We start from the raw sequence: 24,859 nt of genomic DNA on the forward strand, positions 1-24,859 counted from the left end.
AGAAGGATAAGGGGGGACACTGATCCAGATGCCCTGTATTCACAAACTACTTTGTTGAATGGCAACTCCTTCATACAACTACTTAAAGATCAAAACAAAACAAAACACCCAAACTTCATTTTTACCAAACAGGGAGAGTTATCACACCAAAACAAAATCATAAAGCCTTTCAGGGTTGCTGGCTTCCGCTGTCTTTGGAATAGTACTTGAAGGTTTTAAGAAAGCAAAGACCATTGAAAACTACAAAAAGCCAGGGCAGGCTTTAATCCATGTATACAATTTGGAAATTCAAATTATGGAACTTCATTAATTTCCAAACACTTGAAAGGTCTTGACCATCCAAGTGTGTTTATCTTGTACGTGTATTTCAACCTTATTTTCTCCCTAAGATCCAGATGATCAAGGTTTTTAAAAGAAGACAGAACAAATGGTTTCTCTCTTCCATCTCTTGGTGTGTTATGAAGGAGCTCTGTCATCATATGCCCATCTCGATTACTGGGGTCATTTTGATCTTCACACCTATTTTGTGATTTTTAAAACACCTGTGGATTTCAGCTAGAAAAAAGTTTTAGAAAATTTGTTCAGCCAATATTCTTACTCTATTACTCCCATTTAGGGCCAGAGAAGAGTATTTAAAAAATTATTTTGTCTGTTGGGCCCTGGTGGCACATACCCGTAATTTAGCTACTCAGGAGGCTGAGATCTGAGGATTGTGGTTTAAGCCAGCCCAGGCAGGAGTCTGTGAGATGCTTATCCCTAGTTCACTATCAAAAAAGCCAGAAATGGAGCTGTGGCTCAAGTGGTAAAGCATTAGCCCCGAGGAAAAAAGCTCAAAGGCAGCTCCCAGGCCCTGAGTTCAAGCTCCAAGACACACACTATTTTGTTATTTTTAAAAAGTTGAGATTATTATTATTTTTGTCAGTTTTGGGGTTTGAACTCTGGGTCTGGGCACTGTCCCTCAGTTCTTCAGCTCAAGGCTAATGCTCTACCACTTGATCCACAGAGCTACTTCTGGTTTTTTGGTGGTTTATTGGAGATAAGAGTCTCATGGACTTTCCTGCCCTGGCTGGCTTTGAACTTCGATCCTCAGATCTCAGCCTCCTGAGTAGCTAGGATTACAGGCATGAGCCACCAGCACCTGGCTTGAGATTATTTTTGAAAGGCCATATCAAAACTTCCTGCTTCATATTATTTAATATGAAGTGATAGTCAATATAAATTTCATTTTCTGCTCCAGACTAAGTCATCACGCATGTCTAAAGAACATCTGTTCTTGGAAGAGATAAGAGCCCGAGCTCTTCCATAGCTTTGGTAGAAAACGTGGTGTTAGCAACAGGTCTCTCGCAGCCCACCCCACCCAGCCATGGTCCCCGTTTTCACCTGGGTCCCAATCAGGATGTAAGGCACATGGGGCATGCAGTCCTTCAGCTCTGGGACCCATTCCTCCTGGACGTTGTGGTAGGAGGCAGGATTGACCACGGAGAAGCAGATCAAAAACACATCGGTGTTGGGGTAGGAGAGTGGCCGCAGCTGGTTGTAATCCTCCTGTGGGAGGAGCAGACAAGAGTTTGTTCAGCCTGGGGGGCTGAACCACTGTGGTAGATGGTGGTTCCGTTCCTTCCCCTGTGCCTGAGTATAGTAGGCCTCTAGATTACCAGAAGTAAAGGAGCCATCCCTCGGGAAAGCTCCTTCTCGATGACACTGCACATTGCACATATACATTGACATCACACACCTCCTCCTCTGAAGATGAACTTAAAAAGATGTGAGCGGCTTCATTATGCTATAACTTATACGCAGTGAAGTTCACCCGCTTATTTTTAATTTTTTTTCTTTCTTTGGTGGAACTGGAGTTGAAACTCAAGGCTTTCTAGGCTGATGCTCTACTATTTGAGCCCTATTTGAGCCATATCCCCAGCCCTTTTTGCTTTAGTTATTTTTCAGATAGAATCTTGTAGTTTCTTCTCCTCCCCCTTTGGGCCTGGGTAGACCTGGACTATGATCCTCCTATTTATATGCCTCCTGTATAGCTGAGATTATAGGTGTGAACCACCATGCTTTGCCACCCACTTATTTTTCACGACTAAATTATCTATACTTCGGGTGCACAATATGATGTTTTCATAGTCAAATTAGCATATCCATTTCCAGAAGCAGTTATCTTTTAAGTGGGTAACAGCACCTGAAATGTTCTTTCTTAGTGAATTTCCAGTATACAATATAGGTATTATTAAATATAGTCCTCATGCTGTGTACATTAGCTCTCTAGAATTATTCCTTGTGTGTAATTGTAGCTTTGTACCTACAAACGATCTTCTCTCCATTTCCTGCTCCTCCGTGCCCCTGATAACCACCATCCTACTCAGTTTCTATATATTTAAAAGTTCCCCCATTCCAAAGTGTGTAATTCAATAAAAGTCACTGCAATCAGAGAGACAAACGGCACATGGTCTCCCTGATCTGTGGCTGTTAAATTCAAAATGAAAGGAGATATGACAACAGGACTCAAAAAACATAGGACCTCTACTTAATTTGCTGTATCATTTCTAGATGACTCTATGTTCTTGACCCCACATATGGTATATACATATGCACATCTGAAGGAAGCTAGAAGGAAGGCACAGAATCAGAGGGAAACAGGAAAAAATACAACAGAGAGGCCCATCAGCTGCACTAGACATTGATGAAAATGAACTAAGCAACTCAAGGGTAGCGATGGGAGGGAGGGAATGAGAGGGAAAGAGGGAACAGCTAACACTAAGCAAAAGGAAAGAAATGTACATATCACCCGATTTGGAAGAAATAGTTGTATTGTCAAAGTTTACAGAATTCACAAACTTTATAGATCATGATAATGACAATTTGCCTTGTGAAGGTTAAAATGTGTTTGTAACTTTAACTATCACTATCCCACAATACTGTGAAATTTATGTAATCATTTAATCTCAATAAAAATTATTTAAGGGCTGGGAAGGTGGCTCAGTGGTAGAGTGCTTGCCTTGCATACATGAGGCCCTGGGTTCGATTCCTCAGCACCACATAAGCAGGAAAAGCCAGAAGTGGTGTTGTGGCTCAAGTGGTATAGCACTAGCCTTGAGCTGAAGAGCTGAGGGACAGCGCCTAGGCCCAGAGTTCAAGCCCCACGACCAGCAAAAACAAAAACAACAGTCACTGCATTTCTCACATTGTGATTGTCCTATACAAAGCATGCATTTAAATCAGTAGGCCACTGGCCAAAGCAAAGCAATCTTATACAGTTTTGGGAAATTGTTTCCACACTTAATGTGGAATAAGCTAACCACAATACAACACAAAGCATTGTTTGTTTTGAAGAAATATGTGGGGTGAAGATTTAGAGCTAAAAATTTGGGTCTTGTTTCTAAATTTACTTCAACCACACAGTGTGGGCAAACAAATACAATTCAGATCTTTTTGTTCCCAAGACCTCTCCAGATCTTTCAGTAGGAAGTTACATGTTTTCATAGAATTTAGGAACCAATAAACTGAAAGTAATGTGTGTACATATGCCCACACCCTGTATATTTACACATCCCATATAACATGCATTCAAAGATGTATAGAGAGCGCAGTGGGTACATGCATACACTTCATGTGCACACATGCAACCAGATGCACACGTGCAACCCATGCTCACACACAGGTTAGATAGTGTATCGTAAACATAGCTGGCAAATCCATTCATTTGCTGGAGTCCTGACTGCTCTTCCTTGCATTTCACAAATTATGAAACACTGACGTATTCACTGCAAATGCACGCATTGCCAAAATGTTGAGATAAGGAGGGAACAGTCAAAAGTAGCCCCTTGACCCACCAAAAAAAAAAAAAGGGAACATTTGTTTCCATTTCCAATGTGTTTTCCAAGATTTTTTCTCTTACAAGGAACCACTGCCTTAATTGCCCTTCCAAACTTCTAAGATTTCTTTATGTATATAATGTTTAATTTAAAGACATTAATATATATAGTTCATATTGTTGTGCCACTTATTTTAAAAAGCAATGCCATGGGTTTTAGTTCATTTTTTTTCTTTTAAGACTGGAATTCACTCAGCATCTGTTGCTTTTGCTCATTGGCTGTCGCTCTACCACCTGAGTCACGTCTCCAGCTGGTAACTGTATTTTTGATATAGGGTTATGCTGTGTAACCCAGATTGGCCTGGAACTAACTGTATTGTCCTGGCTGGCCTCAAACTCAAGAGGATGTCTCTGCCTCCTGAGAGCTGGTCTTATAGGCATGGGCCATCACCTTGACTACCTTTCTACTGACTCTACTGGTATCTTTATAAAAAGGCACAGACAAACACGCACACATGTGACCAGAAGGAAGTGCCTTGGACTGTTAGGTGTGGTTGTCTCTGCCTGGTGGCCACATTGTATCATTGGGCTCATCAAAGCACCCAGAACAGGGCTCAGTACCTGTAGTTATTATCATTGCTATGCTTAAAACAAAGTGAGGCACAAGTTGCTCTTGCCTGTAGTCTGAGATCAAAGTTCAAAGTCAACCTGAGTAGACAAATCTGAGAGACTCTTATCTCCAATTAACCAGCAAAAAACAAGTGGAAGGGTGGGTCAAATGGTGGAGCAGCAAACAGTCTTGAGTGAAAAAGCCAAATGAGAGGTCAAGGCTTTGAGTTCAAACCCTAGTACTGGAACACACACACAACACACATACACACACACACAACCACCACTACCACCACCACCACCACCACCAAAACTTAAGCAAAGAGTTTAGGTACTTAAGTACAATGCAAGGCAAGATATCAAGAATACAGAAACATGAAAATCAAAGAGCTGAAGCTGGGTGCCAGTGACTCAGGCCTGTAATCCTAGCTATTCAGGAGGCTGAGATCTGAGGATCATGGTTCAAAGCCAGCCCAGGCAGGAAAGTCCATGAGACTCTTCAATAAACCACTCAGAAAACCGGAAGTGGTACTGTGGCTCAAATAGTAAAGTGCTTGCCTTGAGCTGAAGAGCTGAGGGACAGCACCCATGCCCAGAGTTCAAGCCCCATGACCACCACCACCACCACCAACAACAAAAGAGCTGAAGAGTCACATTTCTATGAAAATGAAAAATGGGGAGTTGAATGCAAAGCTAAATAAATGCTAACATTTACAGTAGGAAGTGAGGGCTAGAGCTAGTGACGGCATCTTAGCCCAGTTATGCCCATGTCTGTCTGGGTGGACTGTGAGGGATGGTAGGGGTGGCTCTGTGTGTGTGTGTGTGTGTGTGTGTGTGTGTGTGTGTGTGTGTGTGTGTGTGTGTGTGTGTGTGTGTGTGTGTGAATAGCTTATCTCTTGGGACTCCCCTTTCTTCTTTAAAAAACAGCTCTAAACTCCACACTTTCTCTCCCCAGCACTGTTTATGTCTCTCCTTTATCTCTAGAGTATTTCCTCAGAGAGTAGCAAGTTGACTTATGAATTATCTTGAGCTGCAATCGGTAACTGTTCCCTACTCTTCCTGCCCTCCGCCCCTTCTTCCCATTGGGACTGTCACCATATCTAGGCCTGGGGCTAGCTCAAGATGATTCACTTTTTTTTTTGTCTTGTTCTCCTCTTGCGCGTTGCATACTGCAAACCTTCCAAGAATGTGACTGACTCATTGGAAGAAATGGGGTCGCCGGTGACCTCCAAATAAACACAGCTTTTCTTTCTTTCTTTTTGTTTTATAGAACAGAGCTGGAGAGCCTTTATTACTTTCAAGCAAATCAGACAGAGCAAGAAAAATAATCACAAATTAAAAAGATTTCATAATAAAAATTGATAATAGGAATACATACATATGCAAGAAGATGTAAAAGGCTTTAATTCACATGTGTCCAGAAAACTACCAAATGTGAGAAAAAAAAATGACAGAACTACAAAAAGAACTAGACAGATTCCTTATAATACCTAGAAATTTCAACATCCCAGATAGTAATTGAAAGAACCATCAGGTAGAAAATGAGTGAAGGCATATTTAGACTGAAGAGCACTATCAGTTAACTGAATACTATTAACACTTGCAGAGTATTTTGTAAAACAATAGCAGAGCACAAATCATTGTCAAGCTCAGTGGAACCATTACTGTAGGTCATTTCTGCACTAGAAACCACATTTTCACAAAAAAAGAGAAATCAGGTATGCTTTCAAATAAAATAAAACTAGATATTAATTATGGGAAATGAAGCAGAAAATCTGCAAGTATTTGAAGACCCAAAACAGTTTTTTTTCATTTTCCCTTTAAAAATAACAGAGGAATTATATAAAGGGATTTCATTGGTATATTTACAACATGAATATAGTAGACATTGATCAAAACACAATTATATATGGTTGTTTATTGACATACATGCACTTGTCATATGCCACACATGCCATAAATGCCATGCATGTCATAAATGACACAGTGTACATGCCTTATGCCACACATGTCACACATGCAATTCATGTCACATACCTTAAATGTCGTGCACGGGATGCATTACATACATGCCACATTAGTCATATGTGCCACACATGCCACGTGCCATACCTGTCACATGCCACATATGTCAGATGTCATAGTGTCTTCTATGTTATGCATGTCATGTTATATCACACATGCCATATATGTTACAATGCCATGCATGCTGTATAGGTTATACATGTCGTATATGTAACACATGTCATATATGGCAGCAATCATGATGAATTACACATGCAAGAATGCCATCAATCCAGCTATCTTGTTGGGTTGACATTTTTAATTCAGAAAGAAAATTCCTAGTACTGATTCATACTGAGAGATTAAACCGCTGGCACCATACTCCATTCACTTACTCTAATGGGAGAGTGAAAAGAGGAATGTAGTCCATGAACTTCTGACAGGCATAGTCAGGAGGTGAGGATGGGGTGGGGAGGAGATATAAGTAGAAAGCTATAAGAACTTGTTCTCATTTAAAATTAATATAACATGCCCTGGAATCTCATAATATTTGTGTGTGTGTGTGTGTGTGTGTGTGTGTGTGTGTGTGTGTGTGTGTGTGTGTGTGTGTGTGTGTGTGAGATAATGGGCTTGAACTCAGGACTGGGTACTGTCCTTTAGGCTTTTCACTCAAGGCTGGCACTTGACCATTTGAGCCATACCTCTACTTCCATCTTTTTGCCAGTTAAGAGGAAATAAGTCTCATGGACTCTGCTTGGGCTGGCTTTGAGCTGCAATTCTTAGATCTCAGCCTCCTGAATAGCTAGGATTATTGTGAACCATGGGTGCCCAGCCTGGAGTCTCATCTGTGAACAGCAGATCTGTTCTTTCTTGTGGTTTTTCTGTCAAGAACAGTCCTATTACTAGGATGGTCTCTGATCAAACCTCACAGTATAATCTGGGAGTGATTTCCTGACAATGATTAAGCTCCTCAGAGAAAATAAGCTTGTTGGAGGGCTGTTTTGAGCTTTACATTAACCCTTTGAAGATGCCTCTCCAGGCTACATAGTACTTTTATCGTCTCCTAATAACTCACAGGCTAACAAGGAAACATTGTCTCTTTAAACTGAAGTCACTAGTTCTATGTTGGTGAAAATTCATATGCTTACATTTCAGAAGAAAAATGCTGAGAACACCGTATTTCAGGGAAGATACACAGTTCTGACCACAAATTCACTTGTGGCATATTAGCCAAAACACAAAATACAAAAGTGCAATCCAAAAGTCCTCCCACTTTCTCTTTTTGGCTATCTTTGCCGTTAGCAACTGGTTGGTCCAGCTGACGGACTCAGCTCCCCCATGACACATTAGTGAGCAAGCCACTAACTCATGTCTCTCCTCCTCTGCTGAGAATCTCCTGTGGCTCAGGTTCCCACAGCTCTTCTCTCTCTACCTCTGGCTCTCCCTTGTCTGATTCCCTGCTGAGTCTGATGACTGAAATCAACTCACTGCGATCCCATTCACAACAAGGGAAGTTACCTGAGCCTCTCCCTCAACTCCATGATGTCACTTATCCATCTTTAGCTTTCTCTCCTATTCCCACAGCACTGACCCTGGGAGGTGGTAACACAGGGGACCCCATTACCATCAGCCTTTCTTTAGCTTCACTGTAAATGGATATATTGATTGCAGAAAGGCAGGGCCAGCATCCATTCAGTATCCCCAGAGAAGGCTTGCCATGAGAAGCTTAGTCTTTTCCACTTTCCACTGAAGGACTCTTCCCCCCCCCTTCTCTTGGGATTGGCTTTAAATCTGTGTGTTCTCCATCACTTAAGCGCCCCACTTCTTTTTTCTTCCTTTGACATCTCATTCTCTTTCCCCTTTCCTTTTCTCCCCTCTATTTTTCTTCTTTCTTCCTCTTTCAATCTTCACAATAGCTTTTTTTTTTAAACCAGGAAACATGATAAAGCTTATATGAAAACACTGTGTCCTGGTAGCATGTAGCTGGAAACACATGTATATTTTTAGGAGAGAATGTGCTTAATAGAAAAGATCATGTGGGGCTGGGAATTTGGCTTAGTGGTAGAGTGCTTGCCCAACATGCATGAAGCTCTGGGTTCCATTCCTCAGAACCACATGAACAAAAAAGGCTGGAAGAGGTGCTGTGGCTCAAGTGGTAGAGGGCTAGCCTTGAGCAAAAGAAGCTCAGGGAGGGCTGGGAAAGTGGCCCAGTGATAGAGTGCTTGCCCTGCATGCCTGAGGCCCTGGGTTCGATTCCTCAGCACCACATAAGCAAAAAGAAAAAAGCCAGAAGTGGCGCTGTGGCTCAAGTGGTAGAGTGCTAGCCTTGAGCTGAAGAGCTGAGGGACAGCACCCAGGCCCAGAGTTCAGGCCCCATGACCAGACCCCCCCACCCCCCAAAAAAAGGAGCGCAGGGACTATGTCTGGGTCCTGAGTTCAAGCCCCAGGACTGGCAAAAGAAAGAAAGAAAAGGAAGGAAGGAAAGAAAAGAAAGAAAGAAAGAAAGAAAGAAAGAAAGAAAGAAAGAAAGAAAGAAAGAAAGAAAGAAAGAAAGAAAGAAAGAAAGGACAGGAAGAAAAGACAGGAAGAAAAGACAGGAAGAAAGAAAGAAAAGACAGGAAGAAAGAAAGAAAAGACAGGAAGGAAGGAAGGAAGGAAAGAAAGGAAAGGAAGGAAGGGCCATGTGGAGGGCGTGCTGAGTGAAATGCACAAGTGAAATGCACAAGGCTCCACACATGATACAATGAGTTACAGTACAGACTGCACCTGAGCAGGAAGCTTTTTACGTACCTTCTCCATATAGTTTTGTCATAAATTATCCATACACATACGAAAATGGAAATCCTCCATATGCTTGTCCACACGGGTATGGCCGGCAGGATAATACATGTGTGGCATGGTCTCCATCATCTATCCCCAGTTTCTATAATAGCACTTCCTATCGGCTTCCCAGAAGGGCCTTAGTTTCTCAAAATACCAGTTTCTCAAACTAGTATTCTAAGATACTTTTCTCACTTGGTACATTTCATGCATAGGAAGTTCACTTCCTATTCCTGCAAAACAAACAAAAAAACAAAAGAACACCCCCCCCAACCCCACCACTACTGACAGACTAATGGGTAAAAACATATACAGAACATGTACAGAAGAGAATGACATTCTGCCACAAAAATGAAATCCTCTAATCTGCCCCAGTATGGACAAGCCTAGAAGATAGTATGCTGTGTGAAATCAGCCGGGCACAAACAAACAAATGGGGCATGCTTTCACTGACATCTGGAAGCTGAGCAGGTTGATTTTGTAGTATTGAGAGTAGAATGAGGATTACAAGAAGCTGGGAAGGTGAGGGAGGAGGATAGAGAGATGATTGTTAGTAGATATGGGTGGATAAGAGGAATAACTTTGGCAGGAGCTGGTGGCTCACACCTGTAATCCTAGCTACTCAGGAGCCTGAGATCTGAGGATCACCGTTCAAAGCCAGACCTGGCAGAACAGTCCATTGAGACTCTTTAATAAACCACTAGAAAATCAGAAGTGATGCTGTGGCTCAAGTGGTAGAGTGCTCGCCTTGCTCTGAAGAGCTGAGGGACAGTGCCTAGGCCCAGAGTTCAAGCCCCACGACCAACCAAAAAGAAAAAAAAAGAATAACTTGCAATATTCTAAACACAGTACTACATCTGTGACAACTAATTGCATATTTCAAAATGGCTAGGAGAGAGGATTGTAAATGTTCCCAATGCCAAGAAATGGTAACTGTTGGGCTGGGCATCGTGATTCACCCTTGTCACCTCTGATACTTGAGAAGCGCAAATAGGAGGATCAGGTATATAACACCAGCCAGAACAAAGTTTATAGGACCTTATCTCAAAAACAAGTTGGGCATAGTGGCACATGCCTGTAATCCCAGCTTTTTCTGATGTAGAGAGGAGCATATCAGTCTGAGGGTACTTCAGCCAAAAATATGAAACACTGCCTGAATAAGAATAAGGCAAAAAGAGGTAGGAGCATGACTCAAGTAGCAGAGTGTTTGCCTAAGCATGAGGCCCTGAAAAAATAACTCCAATATCATAAAAAGATAAATGTTTCAGGTGATAAATAGGTCTGTATTTTAATATTTCAATTTATGGATGTGTCAATATATGTCATCAAAAATTTAAAAATGTATTAAACAAGGATATATAAGTATCAAATATTTACTGTAGTTATGACACTACTAGTTATTGCATTATGAGTTATTTTCTGTCCCTTAAGAAATTATCAACATGTGTAATAGGACAATACTTTGCATTAGTAGTCAGTTATAATTGTATTTTCTTATTTTTTGGAAGTTGACTATTGTGTAATTTGAAGACAGAGTTACCAACATGTAATACTTTCCATATGTCACAATAACAAAGTAGGAACTCATATAAATGATCTCAACCAGTCTTCTTTTAATTTTAACCAGTATTACAATTCCCCCAAGGGAATCATATTTAACGATGTCACTTTAAAAACCTTTTGACCAGGATTTTTTTGCAACATGGTTTTTCAAATACAATTTCTACTTGGATGGGGTAAGGCTGCAAAAGCAGCTGTGATGTCGAGGAGTTACAAAGAAAAAGAAGAGTCCTTGTGGAAGAAACAGTTTCTTTTCAACTGATTTATATCTAAGCCATCTTCTGCATAATACTTAAAAAGTATATTAACATTTATAAAAAATAAAACTACAAAGGCTATATGTGTGTGTGTGTGTGTGTGTGTGTGTGTGTGTGTGTGTGTGTGTGTGTGTGTGTGTGTGTGTTTTATCTAATCCCACCCACATTTCTTGCATTTACTTTGACATTTACCTGGACTTTCAAATGGCATTTATACCTAACAATTTATTCTTAACATGTTATTCTACCATGTTATTCTCAGAAGAAGCTCTTAGTAAATATTGGCCAAGAATAAGGAATAATGATATATTAAGGAAGGTAATATTGGCTTTGACTTTTAGCAAATCTTCATATAGATAGATAGATAGATAGATAGATATAGAGATAGATACACCATTAGCATTTACTGGCTGAGTTCTAATGTATCTCATGAAAATTCCTAGGAATGATTTCAGCACTCTGGGAGAAATAGTATTTTAAGGTGTTGTGAGACACGACTTTCTAATGTGGCTTTGCTATATCTCACTTATTCAGAGACTCCAACTTAACAACCTTAACGTTATACCACAGAGTCCCTGGAGAGTCAAAAGTCACCCAGGTTGTGCTCTGTTTTGACAAAAATATATTGTCTCATTACTAGATTATGTGTTTCTTAGGAAGTGAACAAGATGCAGGTATTTCTTGCCACCTAATGCTTACAGCTTAGTGGAGAATACAGGCAAATAAATGGACAACCGCAACACCATGCGTTTTAATTTTCTAAATGATGACTCACAATTATACCAAGACAATTTGCTTGGAGGGCTCTTCAGGACTCTTCTCCAAGCAGACTGAATCTGCATCTGCATTTGGAAGGCCAAGCCCGGTAAACTAGGAGTGACAGCTCATTTCCCAAAGGAAAAAAGGGATGCGAAGTTATGGAGGAGGTGAGGCTTGTGTGGGGTTTCTGTCATGGTGGGCTGAGGGTCAATACTGGTATGGGGTTCCACTTTGAGAGAACAGAAGGCATTATGGGAATCTAAGCAATTAGTTATTACAAGAGTACCACTGCACAAGCATGGAAGGATTCAGGGGTTGAGAGATACAAAATCAGAGAGGTAAACTCTAGGATATACAAGATCATAGACAGCTTGTTAAAGAATAGCCCAATAGCAATGAGAAATGGTTGAGTATCTGATGCCAAGAGAAACTCACTGTCACCATTATATGTTGTTTCTGGCTCAGCTGAAGGTTTAGATGCTACTAATACTCATGTACAGAGCTCAGAAGGAAAAAGTTCAGTCCCTGCTTCTTAGTATTTTGCTTTCTGTAGCTTTCTGTAGTTTTACATTGTACATTATCAGGATTATGTGGTGAAATTTCATGCATCCCTTCTCCATCCTATTCAAGATACAAACATCCCTTGTCCAATGTGTCCACACCATCTTGCTCATGAGACCACTGATCCTCAATGGTTAATCAGCACTGTGCTGGGGTTCACTGTGCTGCAGTATCCTAAGGCTGCATCATAATGCTTATGTTACTCAACTCAATCTCATGTACATATCATATCACCTCTTCCTTGAAATAATGGTATAGAATATCATAAAATATTTTAAGAGAAAAACCACTTTCACATAACACTACACACATTTCAAATGGACACACTTCAAAAATGAAAGACACAAGTCAAAGTCAACATACATGTCAAAATTGACACATGCCATAAACATGGCAAAAGCAACACAAATGACCAAATAAATACATGTCAGAATGGACACACATGTCACAAATGACATACCACAACCCACACCTGTAGAAATCCACATGTCAAACCATGTAAAATTGACACAGCACATATGACAAAGTAGACGTGTCAAAATTGACACACAGGTCACCAATGGCACATGTCAAAGTCAGCACAGGTCACAAATAATACAAGTCAAAAATGACACATATCTCAAAATGGACACATTCAGAATTGGCATACATGTCAAATGTGTGGACACACATCACAAATGAAATGTAAAAATCAACATGTATATGTCAAGTTCCATACATGTAGAACCAACATACTTCACAAGTGAAAAATAGGTGAAAATGACATATATGTCAAAATAGACACATCACAAAATGCATGCCAAAATGGACACACATGTCAAAATCAACACGTCACAATCGACACATCATAAGTGAAACACATGGCAAAACACGTCACAAATGACATCAAAGCTGACATACATGACAGGAAAAAACCACAAAAACACACCTGGGAAAAATAACATACATGTCAAAATGGGCACACATGTCTAACCTGACACACGTCACAAATGACATGCCAAATCAACATACATGTCAAAAATGGCACACATGGAATCTGTCACACAAACTGACACATCAAAATCAACACATGTGACAATTGACAGGTCAAAATTGTGAAAATAGACAAAACCAGCACATCAAAATCAACATGCATATAAGAAGCAAAACATTAAAATCAACACACATGCCAAAATGGACACACATACCAAAATGAGATGCCCCAGATGATAAACATATCAGGTAGGACATGCATGTCATCAGAATGTGTTATGCATGTGACATGATGCATACAACATGCATGGTATATATGACACAAATATGACCAGTGACATGTGTGCTACATGCATAGTATATGGAACACATAACATGCACAACACAATACATGACATACAACTGACATGTGACAACACACATGACACTGGTGTCATGCATGACACACATGGCACGAACATGTCACACGAATGGCAAACATGGTATATGACATATGATGTGCAATGCACACATGGCATTTGTGACAGATAACATGCAATGTGTCACACATGTCACACCCCACACATGTCTCAAATAATATACCACATGACATGAGACATAAAAATGACATACATGGCACAAGGCATACATGTAATATATGACATATATGTGATGTGTGCGACCTCTACTATATGACATATACATCATATGTGACACACATGTAATTTGTGAAATACATGCCATTTGCAACAGACTACATTTGTCACACATGGAGTGTACATGTCTTGTATGTCATATACACCATCTGCAATGTGTCATGCATGCCATATGCACCATACATATACATGTTATATACCACATGTCATGCATACATCACACATATGTAACATGTTAAACACATGACATGGCATGCGATATATGATATTTGTCACATATCATCATGCCAACACATGTCACATATCATATGGGCATAACCTGTCTCACATTTGTCCTATAAGGCACATATGTGTGTCATGCAAGACTTACGTGACATCTACATGGCACATGACTCATGTGCCATGTACATATATGACATAGGTGTGACATATATGACATCTTTATGACTAGGCTGATTTCCAACTATGATCCTCCAGATCTCAGCCTCCTAAGTAGCTAGAATTGTACCCAGTTTATTTCAAATATTTTTGACCTAAAGTCAGTCATATCATTTGCAGAACCCATGGGTATGGCAGGCTCACTATACAGAGAGAATTTTTACAGATCTATCGATATTTAACTTTTTAATGCATCTCTTAGCTATTATGTGCAAATTTTGGGACTCCTAATTTATGCATATCTTTTGTTCACTATCTAGAATGTAAAGAGAAACAGGCAAATGGATTTTCTTTTGGACTGGTTCAGAAATTGTCCTTTCCTATGTAAGAATGTACTGTGTGAATGTTAACAACATTTTGAAAAGAACATTACTTCCGGTTTCTAGCCCTCCATCTTCTCTATTCTGAGAAAGCGTCTTTCCTGGGTCGGCACAGCCACTTCTGTGGCACTTCTGAACCGAGGGGATCCATTGACCCAGACATGGCAGCAGAGACATACAGAAATGTCCACGTGGGCCTGAATGTTCACCACAAAGGCTGATGCTATGATTTTGGGTTGAGCTGGGACAGCCAAATCTGAGTGGTTATGTGTTCCATAATTTTCATCTTTTTAGGTGAGGATAAAATGCAGATCTTCCAAAGCATGAGTCCCAGACAGAGCGGCACCCCCCCCAATACTCTAAGAGCAATGATATCAATTGCTAGCCATTATCCCTGCAACAGAATCAATGTACATTTAATGAAATGGCAAAGACAAATGCAAATTCTTGTTGTCTTCTTTCCCACTGGATACTTTATTCATTTTCATGTATTGTCTTCCCCAGCTACAGCAAAGTGCCTTTATTCTCCATTTCCTCATAATTCCTTATACTTGGTGCTCTGAAACATTGATCTCTTTCGACTCTCTTTCACCTTCCCATTCCTGACTGATTATCCCATTAGGAACTCAAATCAGACACTGCCATTTCTGTGCCAGGATCCCCTCTGGGCACTTCGTACCTGGGCCTCTTTCCACCACAGAATTGACCACACTGTATTATAATTTTCTGCTTACTTAATAAGAATACTCCTCCTAGATGAGCACATGTAGGGCAGAACTAGCGTATTTCATGTTGTAATCCTTCTACCTAGTAGACTGGTTCATGAGTGATGTTTAATAAACGTCTGGTAAAACAAAACAGACCATTAAATAATCAAATGCACTGAACTCTGACCCACTTTCACCAAGATACAGCTGTGACCAAATCTAGGTATACTCATTTAGTTACTTATTACCATACATCAAAAGGTACTGGATATAGTGCATCTGTCAATGACCTGATCAAATTAAAGCCAGTTCCTGGGGTGTCCATCCAGAACACAGAAATCTCCAGACACATATCTTGTTCAAGCCCTCCAAGGCCATCGACAAATGTATTCTCGATATACACAACTTCACTTCAAATCAAAGCTTAGTTGGATGGTATTAAGTCCTGCATATATTCAGTTTACTTCTTTTTTTTTTATTTTATCGGTTGTGGGGCTTGAACTCTGGGCTTGGGTGCTGTCCCTGCACGCTTCAGCTCAAGGCGAGCACTCTACCGCTTGAGCCACAGCACCACTTCCGGTTTTCTAGTGGTTTTTATTGGAGACAAGAGTCTCACAGACTTTCCTATCTGGGCTGGCTTTGAACTGCGATCCTCAGATCTCAGCCTCCTGAGTAGCTAGGATTACAGCTGTGAGCCACCAGCGCCCAGCTCAGTTTACTTCTTATAAACCTCAATTTCATCCTTTTGTCGCTATGTGTGAGAAAAGACAGCTGATGCATGTGTTCAAGGGTTTTCACAAAGGTCAACTAGCATTCAAATTTGTGCTGGTGAAATTCACTCCTCTTTCAAAAACTTAATGAGAAAGGACAGCGTTGTGAAATGGGGGAGCAAGAACAATATCGCTGAAATAAATTGGCATTTGCACTTTGATTACCCTGTAGTTTCTGCCATATTTGCTCTAGTTCCCCACCCATGATTTCTGTAACTCAGAATTTTAAGTGACAGATCAAGCATCTTTCAAATTTTCTTTTCCAGGAATCAGCATAGACTCAGGAGTTACCCAGGTATGGAAGAAATTGTGGTTACCCACAAATCTTTATTAGTTATCTGGCATCTGCTTAACCTACCACAAGATGGCAGCAGACACTATATAGTTAAAACCTCAAAGCCCCAAACCAAGAGTCAAGAGAAACATCAGAATTAGATAAGGTAGGACAAATAACTGGTACTCTGCAAGGCTCATACCAGTTTGATTCTGTACCCGTCAGCTATTGGATAGATAGGGCTGTCATGATAGAAAAGTTAGGGAGACCAGGGGTTGCTGGACTGCTGGAGGGAAGGGGAGAGGAGGGCTCTGTTGCTCAGTGAGTCTGCATCGGGCTTCACAGTGTTCTGTATTTTGGATGTTTTCCCCCTGTGGGAAATCCGAGTCCTGTTGCATAAGTCTACTGGCCAACGGGATTGTTTATTGAATGTGTAACAGAGTTAAGGATGCCAAATGTACTACCTTAGGTGAATAAGAAATGGCCATTGAGTTGGAAAAAGAAAATGCAAAATCCTGAAACCATGTGAATGGAGAGAGGTGAAGTTTCCTTTGGCTCCTACGCCTCATCTCCTTTTCTTGGAGCTGGCAATGGGGCTTGAACTCAGGGCCTCACACTTGACTTTCCTATTCAAGGCAGGAGCTCTACTTCCATTTTTTTGCTCTTTTATTGGAGATAATTGTCTCATGGCCGTTTGGTGCCTGGCTGGATTTGTACCTAAGTCTCAGACCTCAGCCTCCTGCATAGATAGGATTACAGGCGTGAGCCACTAGGGACTGGCTCTCTTGCCTTCTGTTAGTTAATCTGGTAATGCAGGCTGAATTGGCAAAGTATGTGCGCCTTGAAGAGATAGTGTCTTCACTTACAAGAGCCCCTTGTTGGGCCTTCCAGGTTCATGGAGGGCATGGGGTGACAGTGCTGGGGTGAGGTGGAGGAGGGCAATGGGGTGAGGAGAGATCTTTCAGTGCTTCTTGGACTTTCTGTACATGTGAATCACTTGGGGATCTTGTAAAATCACAGCTTCTTATTCAGCAGCAAGATCAGAGGACACAGCCGGAGAATTACATTTCTTTTTCTTTTTTTTTTGGGTCTTGTCGTGGGGCCTGAACTCTGGGCCTGGGCGCTGTCCCTCAGCTCTTCAGCTCAAGGCTAGTGCTCTACCACTTGAGTCACAGCGCCACTTCCGGCTTTTTTCTTTTTGCTTATGTGGTGCTGAGGAATCGAACCCAGGGCCTCAGGCATGCAAGGCAAGCGCTCTACCACTGAGCCACCTTCCCAGCCCCGGAGAATTACATTTCTAACAAGCTTCCATGTGCCCTGCAGGTGCGGCTGGCTCAGGGACCAACCCCACAGTAGTGGAGAGCCGCACGGAGCACAGCTCCTTCCTCCCACCCCCAGCATCAGTCCCATGTTCATATTACTCCCTCAGTCAAGCTTGCTTTGCGAAATCTTAGTCCACTGTGTATACAATCAGGAGGCAAAGAGACAAATTCTCTGTGTTCAAATCCCCACCCTGCCAGGTAATATAGTGAGGTTTTAGGTAAGTTCTTTCTGCCTCTCTTTCCTTTTCTGTAAAATAGATATGATAAAATGCTGGCCTTAGGGTTGTTAGGAAGAGAAAAAAATGTGTTGGTATTTGTGGACTATTTGGAATAAGGTCTTGAACCTAAGTAAGCTTAGCTTTGCTTTGTGTGTGTGTGTGTGTGTGTGAGAGAGAGAGAGAGAGAGAGAGAGAGAGAGAGAGAGAGAGAGAGAGAGAGAGAGAGAGAGAGAGAGACAGAGACAGAGACAGAGACAGAGACAGAGACAGAGACAGAGACAGAGACAGAGAGAGTGAGTGTGTGTGTGGGGGTGGCTGGGTGCTGTCCCTGAGCTTCTTTTGTTCCAGGCTAGTGCTCTACTACTTGAGTCACAGCTCCACTTTTGGCTTTTATTGAGTAGTTTATTGGAGATAAGATTCTCATGGACTTCCTGTCCAGACTGGCTTCGAACTGTAATCCTAACATCCCAGTCTCTTGAGTAGCTAGGATCATAGGTGTGAGCCTCTGGGCTTAGCTCTAGAAAACTCTTAAATGATTGTGTGGAAGACCACACCCTCCATCCCCTGTCAACCACAGCTGCAAGGCAAAGTGCTGGTACCTATTAGATACTAAGCCTGACTGAAGTTAACTTTGCTGAAGTGAGGCGTAATGAGACCCGAACGTTTCCCATGGGACCAGTGGGTCTGTGTCCTTTTAGCTCCATTTTGCATGCTCTGGGGAGAAGTAACATTAAAACCTAAAGGATTTTGACCAGTAATTTGTCACGTGGGCAGACTTTTCCCTATTCCTCCAATCTGCGTTGCTCCAAGAGTGAAAAAGTTTGACTTGCTTTTATGAAGGCAAAGCATCTGTTCTGAGCTTTTCCACAAACTCTCTGTGGGGCACGGATGCCAGCTTTTACCCTCAGATGGTCCCATGGACTCAGCCACTAGTGAAGCAGGCCTGGCCTGCATGCAGGCCACCCCGGAACTGAGGGGTTTACCTTGCTGGAAGAAACCTGGTACCAGGTTGGCTCCTGACAGCAGAAGCAGCTCTGGCTCTTTTGCCAGTGTGTTTTTGTGTCTTGGGGTTGGGCCTGAAAGGTAGCAGGCCCAGCAGGCTTTTCTCGGCTCACCTGCCTGGGTGAGGCGAGAGTCCAGCCCCTGGGAGAAGGAAGCACGCCTCAGTGTCATGGCTGCTGCGGTCTAGGATGCTGGCAGTGAGTGGCAGGATCTGGCTCCAAGCTGCGAGCTGTTCCCTGTTCCTCAGGCCCAGGGTTTGCTACCACACCCTCACCCTCCATATCCTGATTGCTTGGTCTCTCTCGCCACTCTCTGACCACGTGGGCTGGCCTAGAGAACATCATGAAGCAGTCAGCCTGGGGACTCTGTATAGCTGAGCCAAAGATCTGAGCTCTAGAAATCCTTCCAGCAACACAGGAAAAGGGGCCTACGCTGTACGCCAGTCGTTGGCGGGACCTACATAGATTTGGCCAGAGGCCGGGCCTTGCTGCAGGTCGGGTGTGATGGGAGGGGTAAACCCTTTCCTTCGCCTAATGGGATGGTTGGAATTTTCCCCAGTAGATGACCCTAACTTCTGAAGACTTTATCGTCAATGCACTCCACTCCATGTTAGTTTGTTTCAGGGGTTTAGGGAGTGAGGTGATGTTGAATAGCAGCTGTCACGGGCTGGCAGGGCATGGGTGTGATTTCCTTAGAAACTGTTGTTAGCAAATGCCCGGCTGAATTGTGTGGGTACAGGAGAGTGGAGCCCAGGCTTTGCTGAAGCCATGTCTGTGGCAGGCTGAGACCTCAAATGGACGGATCCAGGCCAAAGAGTTTCAATTTAGGGTTGCCTTTGAGGATAGAAATGAGTTCCTATCAGGCCACCTTGCAGGGCCCATTTGCTTTTTGAGGTTGTTTTGGTTAACTTTGACCCACTGAAAGATGAGAGTGCTGCTCTTTGGTTTATGCCTATAAGAAAATTTAATTTTCAAGTAAGATGGAATTCTCTAGGCAAACTCAGAGATTTTCCCTTCCTTCCTTCCTTCCTCCTTCCCTCCCTCCTTCCCTCCCTTTCTCTTTTTCCCTCTCTCCCTCTCCCTTGTGGTTCCAGGTTCATCCATTGGTTTGGAGATCTCCTTTTCTTCATTGCTCATTGGCCAACTGAGTAATGTTGAATCATAGATATTTCTTAGCTATGCGATCTCAGCAGCATTACATGGGATACAATTAAGGAAGGGTGGCTTGTCCAAGTTGAGCTGAGAATGGAACTTTGGGGACAAGGCTTCTCAAAGACATGTGTTGCAAAGACTTCTGCATTATAGCCCTATACGCATTAATTTGGGCAAAGGTTCTCTTCCACTGACTTCTAACTTTGGGAACAATGCCTCACTCACTAAAGGCTTCACCTGGGAGAATCATTATCATCATCATCACCACCAGCATCACCACCACCATCTTCCTCCTCCACCTCTTCCTCCTCCTTCTCCTCTTCATTCTCCTTCTTCCTTCTTATCCTCCTTTTCCTTCTTGTGCCAGTCCTGAGGCTTGAACTCAGGGCCTGGGCATTGTCTCTATTCTGTTCAAGCCTAGCACTCTCCAGATTTTTGCAGGTTAATTGGAGATAAGAGTCTCTTTTCTGACTAGGCTGGCTATGAACCACGATTCTCAGATCTCAGCCTCCTGACTAGCTAGGATTACAAGTGTGAGCCACCATGCCTGGACCAGGGGAATCTTCTTAAAGTAATTTCCCAATTCTGCTAGCTAGACCTAGGGCCCTGATACCTGCATTTCTAATATGTGCCCTGGTGATGCCCACGTTGTGGCTCAGGGAGTCACAGTTTGAATGCGGATCTTCTATAACAATGCTTCCTAAGTCTTCTCTGCTGACCAGTCACAGTGCCAGGAATCCCATTAGAAATGCAGATTCTAGACAGACGCTGGTGGCTCACACCTGTACTTCTAGCTACTCAGGAGTCTGAGATCTGAGGATCACAGTTCATATCCAGCCCAGGCAGGAAAGTCCACGAGACTCTTATCTCCAATAAGCTACCAGAAAACCAGAAGTGCCTCTGTGGCTCAAGTGGTAGAGCACTTTCCTTGAGCTGAAGAACTGAGGGACAGCACCCAGGCCTGGAGTTCAAGCCCCACCACTGACAAAAAAAATTTAAAAAGAAAAAAGAAAAGAAAAGAAAAAAAGAAAAGAAATGCAGACTCTTGCTGCTCACTCTGGACTTGGAGAATCAGAAATTCTGGAGCAAAGGGTCCATGGCTGAGTTTTTAACAAGCCCTGCAAATGATTCTGATGCATGCTCAAGTTGGAGACCCACTGTTCTAAAGAATGAATCGCAGCTTATTCTTCCGTGCAGCATATCCCAATATTTAAAATTTTTACTACTGAAAGGTTTCCTTTGGATCTTACCTCAAATATTTTTGCCCAATTACTCTAGGGTTTATTTGTTTATTAGGTACTGGAGTTTGAACTCAGGGTCTTGTGCTTGCTAAGCAGGTGCTCTACTGATGAGCCATGCCTCCAGTCTTGTGTTGGTAATTTTTGAGACCATTTTGCTTCTTGCAAAGGTGAGTGCTTGGATCTGGATCTACCTGTTTTAGGGTTCTTGAAGCACCTAGGATGACAGTTACGTGTTAGCATGCCTAGCTTCTTTCTGCCTGGACTGGCCCTATCTCACATAGCTAGATGACCGTTGATGACTCTAGTTGTCCCATGTTTTCTTGAAATCATCTTTTCTTTTTGAGGGTGGGGGAGTCATACTGGAGACTATGTAATTAGAACCATGTCCCCAAACCTTTTACTACTTTTTCTTTTTCTTTCTCCCCCCCTCCCCAGTTTGTTTTTCAGGTAGAACTCAGGCTACAGTCTTCCTACTTCTGCCTCTTGGATAATGGGATTTCAGGCATACTGCACCACGCCTGGCCTGGAAGTTATCTTTTCAGGTTCTCAACATGGAATCTGAGGCCTAGAGGGGACATACGACATATTCTGATTCCTTTTCCCCATGCTTTCTACTTCCATGAAACTGACTACCTCTAAGCTTTCAATATAATTGGCAGAAGGCACTAAAGTGAAAGTTAAGTTGAAGACACACCTAGAATACACTTGTTATGTTATCGCTTCAGTGTCAGAAGCTTGAACTATCCTGCTTGCTTTGATTTGGAATTTAAAGAAAAATGTACGGTGCCTTATAGCTTCAGCTCCTAGACTAGTATTATTTTAAAAAATATCAAAAAGGACAAAGAAATAGAAAAGAACAATTATACTCTAGAAGAGCTTTGAAAATTAAAAAAAAAATGAACTTAAGTAGAGGCCTTGGGAAGTTGCTTGTGGGCCAATTAATACCCAGAAACCAGCAATTGCCACAGGTTACCAGGGAGGAGGGGAGCAGAGCGGACACTGGGGTCTTAGCTTTGGAGAAGGCAAGGGAGCCAGAGAGAGGTTTCAGAGCCGTGAAATAATCCTCGCTGTACTGAACTTTGCAAACTGGGTTAGACTCTGACCTCTGAGTATGAGCGAGGAAGGTGTGAGTGCTCTCTCATGCTGTGAGGTCCCGCTGAGTGGAGATAACTCAATGGGTGTGACTACATTGAGTGGGCAGTTCCAGCCCCCAAAGCAGTGTCCCCCCATTACTGAGTGCGTTTAGGTATAGGATATAAAATATGAGTTGCATGAGAGCAAATAGACTGGTTTTCTCATTGGTGGACCGGGGAGCATTCTTTCCCAGTTATGTGTTTTGCAATTGAAGTGAGAAGTCACTTCTACTCCTTAATTCCTGACAGCAGCTGGTCAAAACAGTCATCTGACCATGGTGAGAAACTGGATGCTCCCAGAAGCCTTGAGTCTGGAGCTAGATTTAACAGGCTCTGACTATACAATACCAGGTTTTGGCGCCTTACTTACAAGATACCCTTGAAGAGATCCCATTGATTTGTTTTCTAGTGGCCAGTTTTTAAATCAAGTCAAACAACCTATCTCTAGATACTCGTGAAAATAAAATTAAAGGCCTAGATGAGTACATAATTATTGACAAGGACCAGGAAAATCATGGTGGCTAACACTGAGGTCAAATGCTTCCTCCTAAGGACTTAGATGTCTCCATTGGATAGATTGCTGATTTTGACCTAAAGAAATGATCCAAGACATATGGTAAGAAACTGTCTAAAATATGGGGCCACAGACATCAAATTGCTTCTCCATTTCCTCTCCTCCAGCACATGAAGCTGTGATGTTAGAAGTCCTCCAGAGCCAATGTGTGGAATGCTGGGAAAGACAAAGTGGTGGTCGCTTCACCTGAGCAGAGAATGTATTAGCTTAGTAAATGTTGACAATTCAAGTTGATGGCCTTAGGTGATTTAAAAAAATCCTAGAGAATTTAGGTCAGTTCAGATGTTGACCTTCCTTTTTGCAAAGTATTTAGAGTCCTGCATTTTCTTTATTCCAATAATGAATAGTTTCTCTCCTATTTCCTCCCCTTTTCACAGTTCATTAGGCAAATCAAAGAGAGGGTGGGCAAAGAAAATAACATAAAAGCATTAAACTTAAAATTTATAAAATGGACCCATTTACATTGGATTGGACTTGGTTTGGGTAGAAGGAAATTGAAACTCTGTAAAAAATGTTATTTGAGTGTCCAGGGCAGGGGCATAAGCCTGTCATCTAGCTACTTAAGAGGCAAATATCAGAGACTTGAGGTTCAAAGCCAGCCCTGTTCGACTCTTATCTCTAATTATCCAGCAAAATGCTTGTAGTGAAGCTATGGCTCAAGTGGTAGAGAGCTAACTAGCCTTGAGCATAAAAGCTCAGAGACAGTGCCCAGACCTTGAGGTCAAGCCCCAGGACTGGCACAACAAAAGGGGGCAAGATAAATAGTTTCATTATTGAGGTTATCAAAGAATAACTTACTGTTTATCAGTATGGCAGGTAATATAATGATGCCATCTTTTCTAGTTATACTTACTTTTTTTTCTTAAAAGGGTTAAGATGTGCTTTTGGTTGTCACTCAGGTAGATAAGAAGTTGGACCCAAATAATCAGGACGAGTAGCATCTGTGCTGTCATTCCCACACCCCTAGCCACCGGGGTCATTCTTTCTTGTTCACCCCCTTCTCCAACCCTCAATGAATCAACAAACAAAAACATACCTGTCCGGCAGTGTCATAGAGTCCCAACAAGTGCTGCTTGCCTCCCACTGTCACCGTAACTAGGAGAGAAGGGGAGAGGAAAGTCTATAAACACAAGCTTCCATCAGGAGGTCTCGCTGTTTCCCAAGCCAGCATGTTTCTGGGCCTCAGGGAAAGCATATGCCTCCCCAGTGTAGATGCTAACCCGAGCAGACAGCACAATTGCCAAATGAAAGGCAACCATGAGCTGTAGCGATAGCAGATGGCCAGAGCCAAGTCTAAATTTCTCAACCAAAATGAATCTTCTCGGTGTTCCTGGGGCACCGGAAAGCTGTTCATCGATCCTTGTTGGGCTCTAGAATAGCAAACTCCTGAAGGAGAAAGGGTGCGGACTCCTTTCTGGTGAGGTCTTTGTTTTGGGTTTAGCACCTTTCAGAACACAAAGATGAAGTGGCACTGTGGCTCAAGTGGTAGAGCACTAGCCTTGAGCTGAAGAGCTCAGGGACAGCGCCCAGGCCCAGCGTTTAAGTCCCACGATTGACAAAACCAAACAAACAAAACAGAATACAAAGCTGTGTAAGCAACTTGCCTGTTGAAATCTCGCTGTATTATCTGGCTTTGAGAGATGAATAAAAGCCAGAAAACAAAGAAAATTAGCCCACCTGCATATTTTATAGTCTCTCAAGCAAAGAAAAAGAAACGA

General features: G+C 42.2%; 1 protein-coding gene across 3 annotated transcripts in view; it reads right to left on the reverse strand.

Moving 5' to 3' along the window:
* The window catches only part of Rhoj (ras homolog family member J), a 95,678-nt gene that overhangs the window by 11,916 nt on the left and 58,903 nt on the right, over positions 1-24,859 (reverse strand). For all 3 annotated transcript variants that reach the window (XM_070032092.1, XM_070032073.1, XM_070032083.1), the window contains exons 2-3: positions 24,178-24,236; positions 1,381-1,545 (exon numbers count right to left, since the gene is read on the reverse strand). In XM_070032092.1, the coding sequence (XP_069888193.1) occupies positions 1,381-1,545; positions 24,178-24,236 (224 nt within the window). The remainder of the gene's footprint in view (positions 1-1,380; positions 1,546-24,177; positions 24,237-24,859) is intronic.

This window comes from Dipodomys merriami, unplaced genomic scaffold (genome assembly GCF_024711535.1).
Source record: "Dipodomys merriami isolate MVZ:Mamm:240054 unplaced genomic scaffold, mDipMer1.0.p SCAF_1, whole genome shotgun sequence".
Classification (NCBI taxonomy): domain Eukaryota; kingdom Metazoa; phylum Chordata; class Mammalia; order Rodentia; family Heteromyidae; genus Dipodomys; species Dipodomys merriami.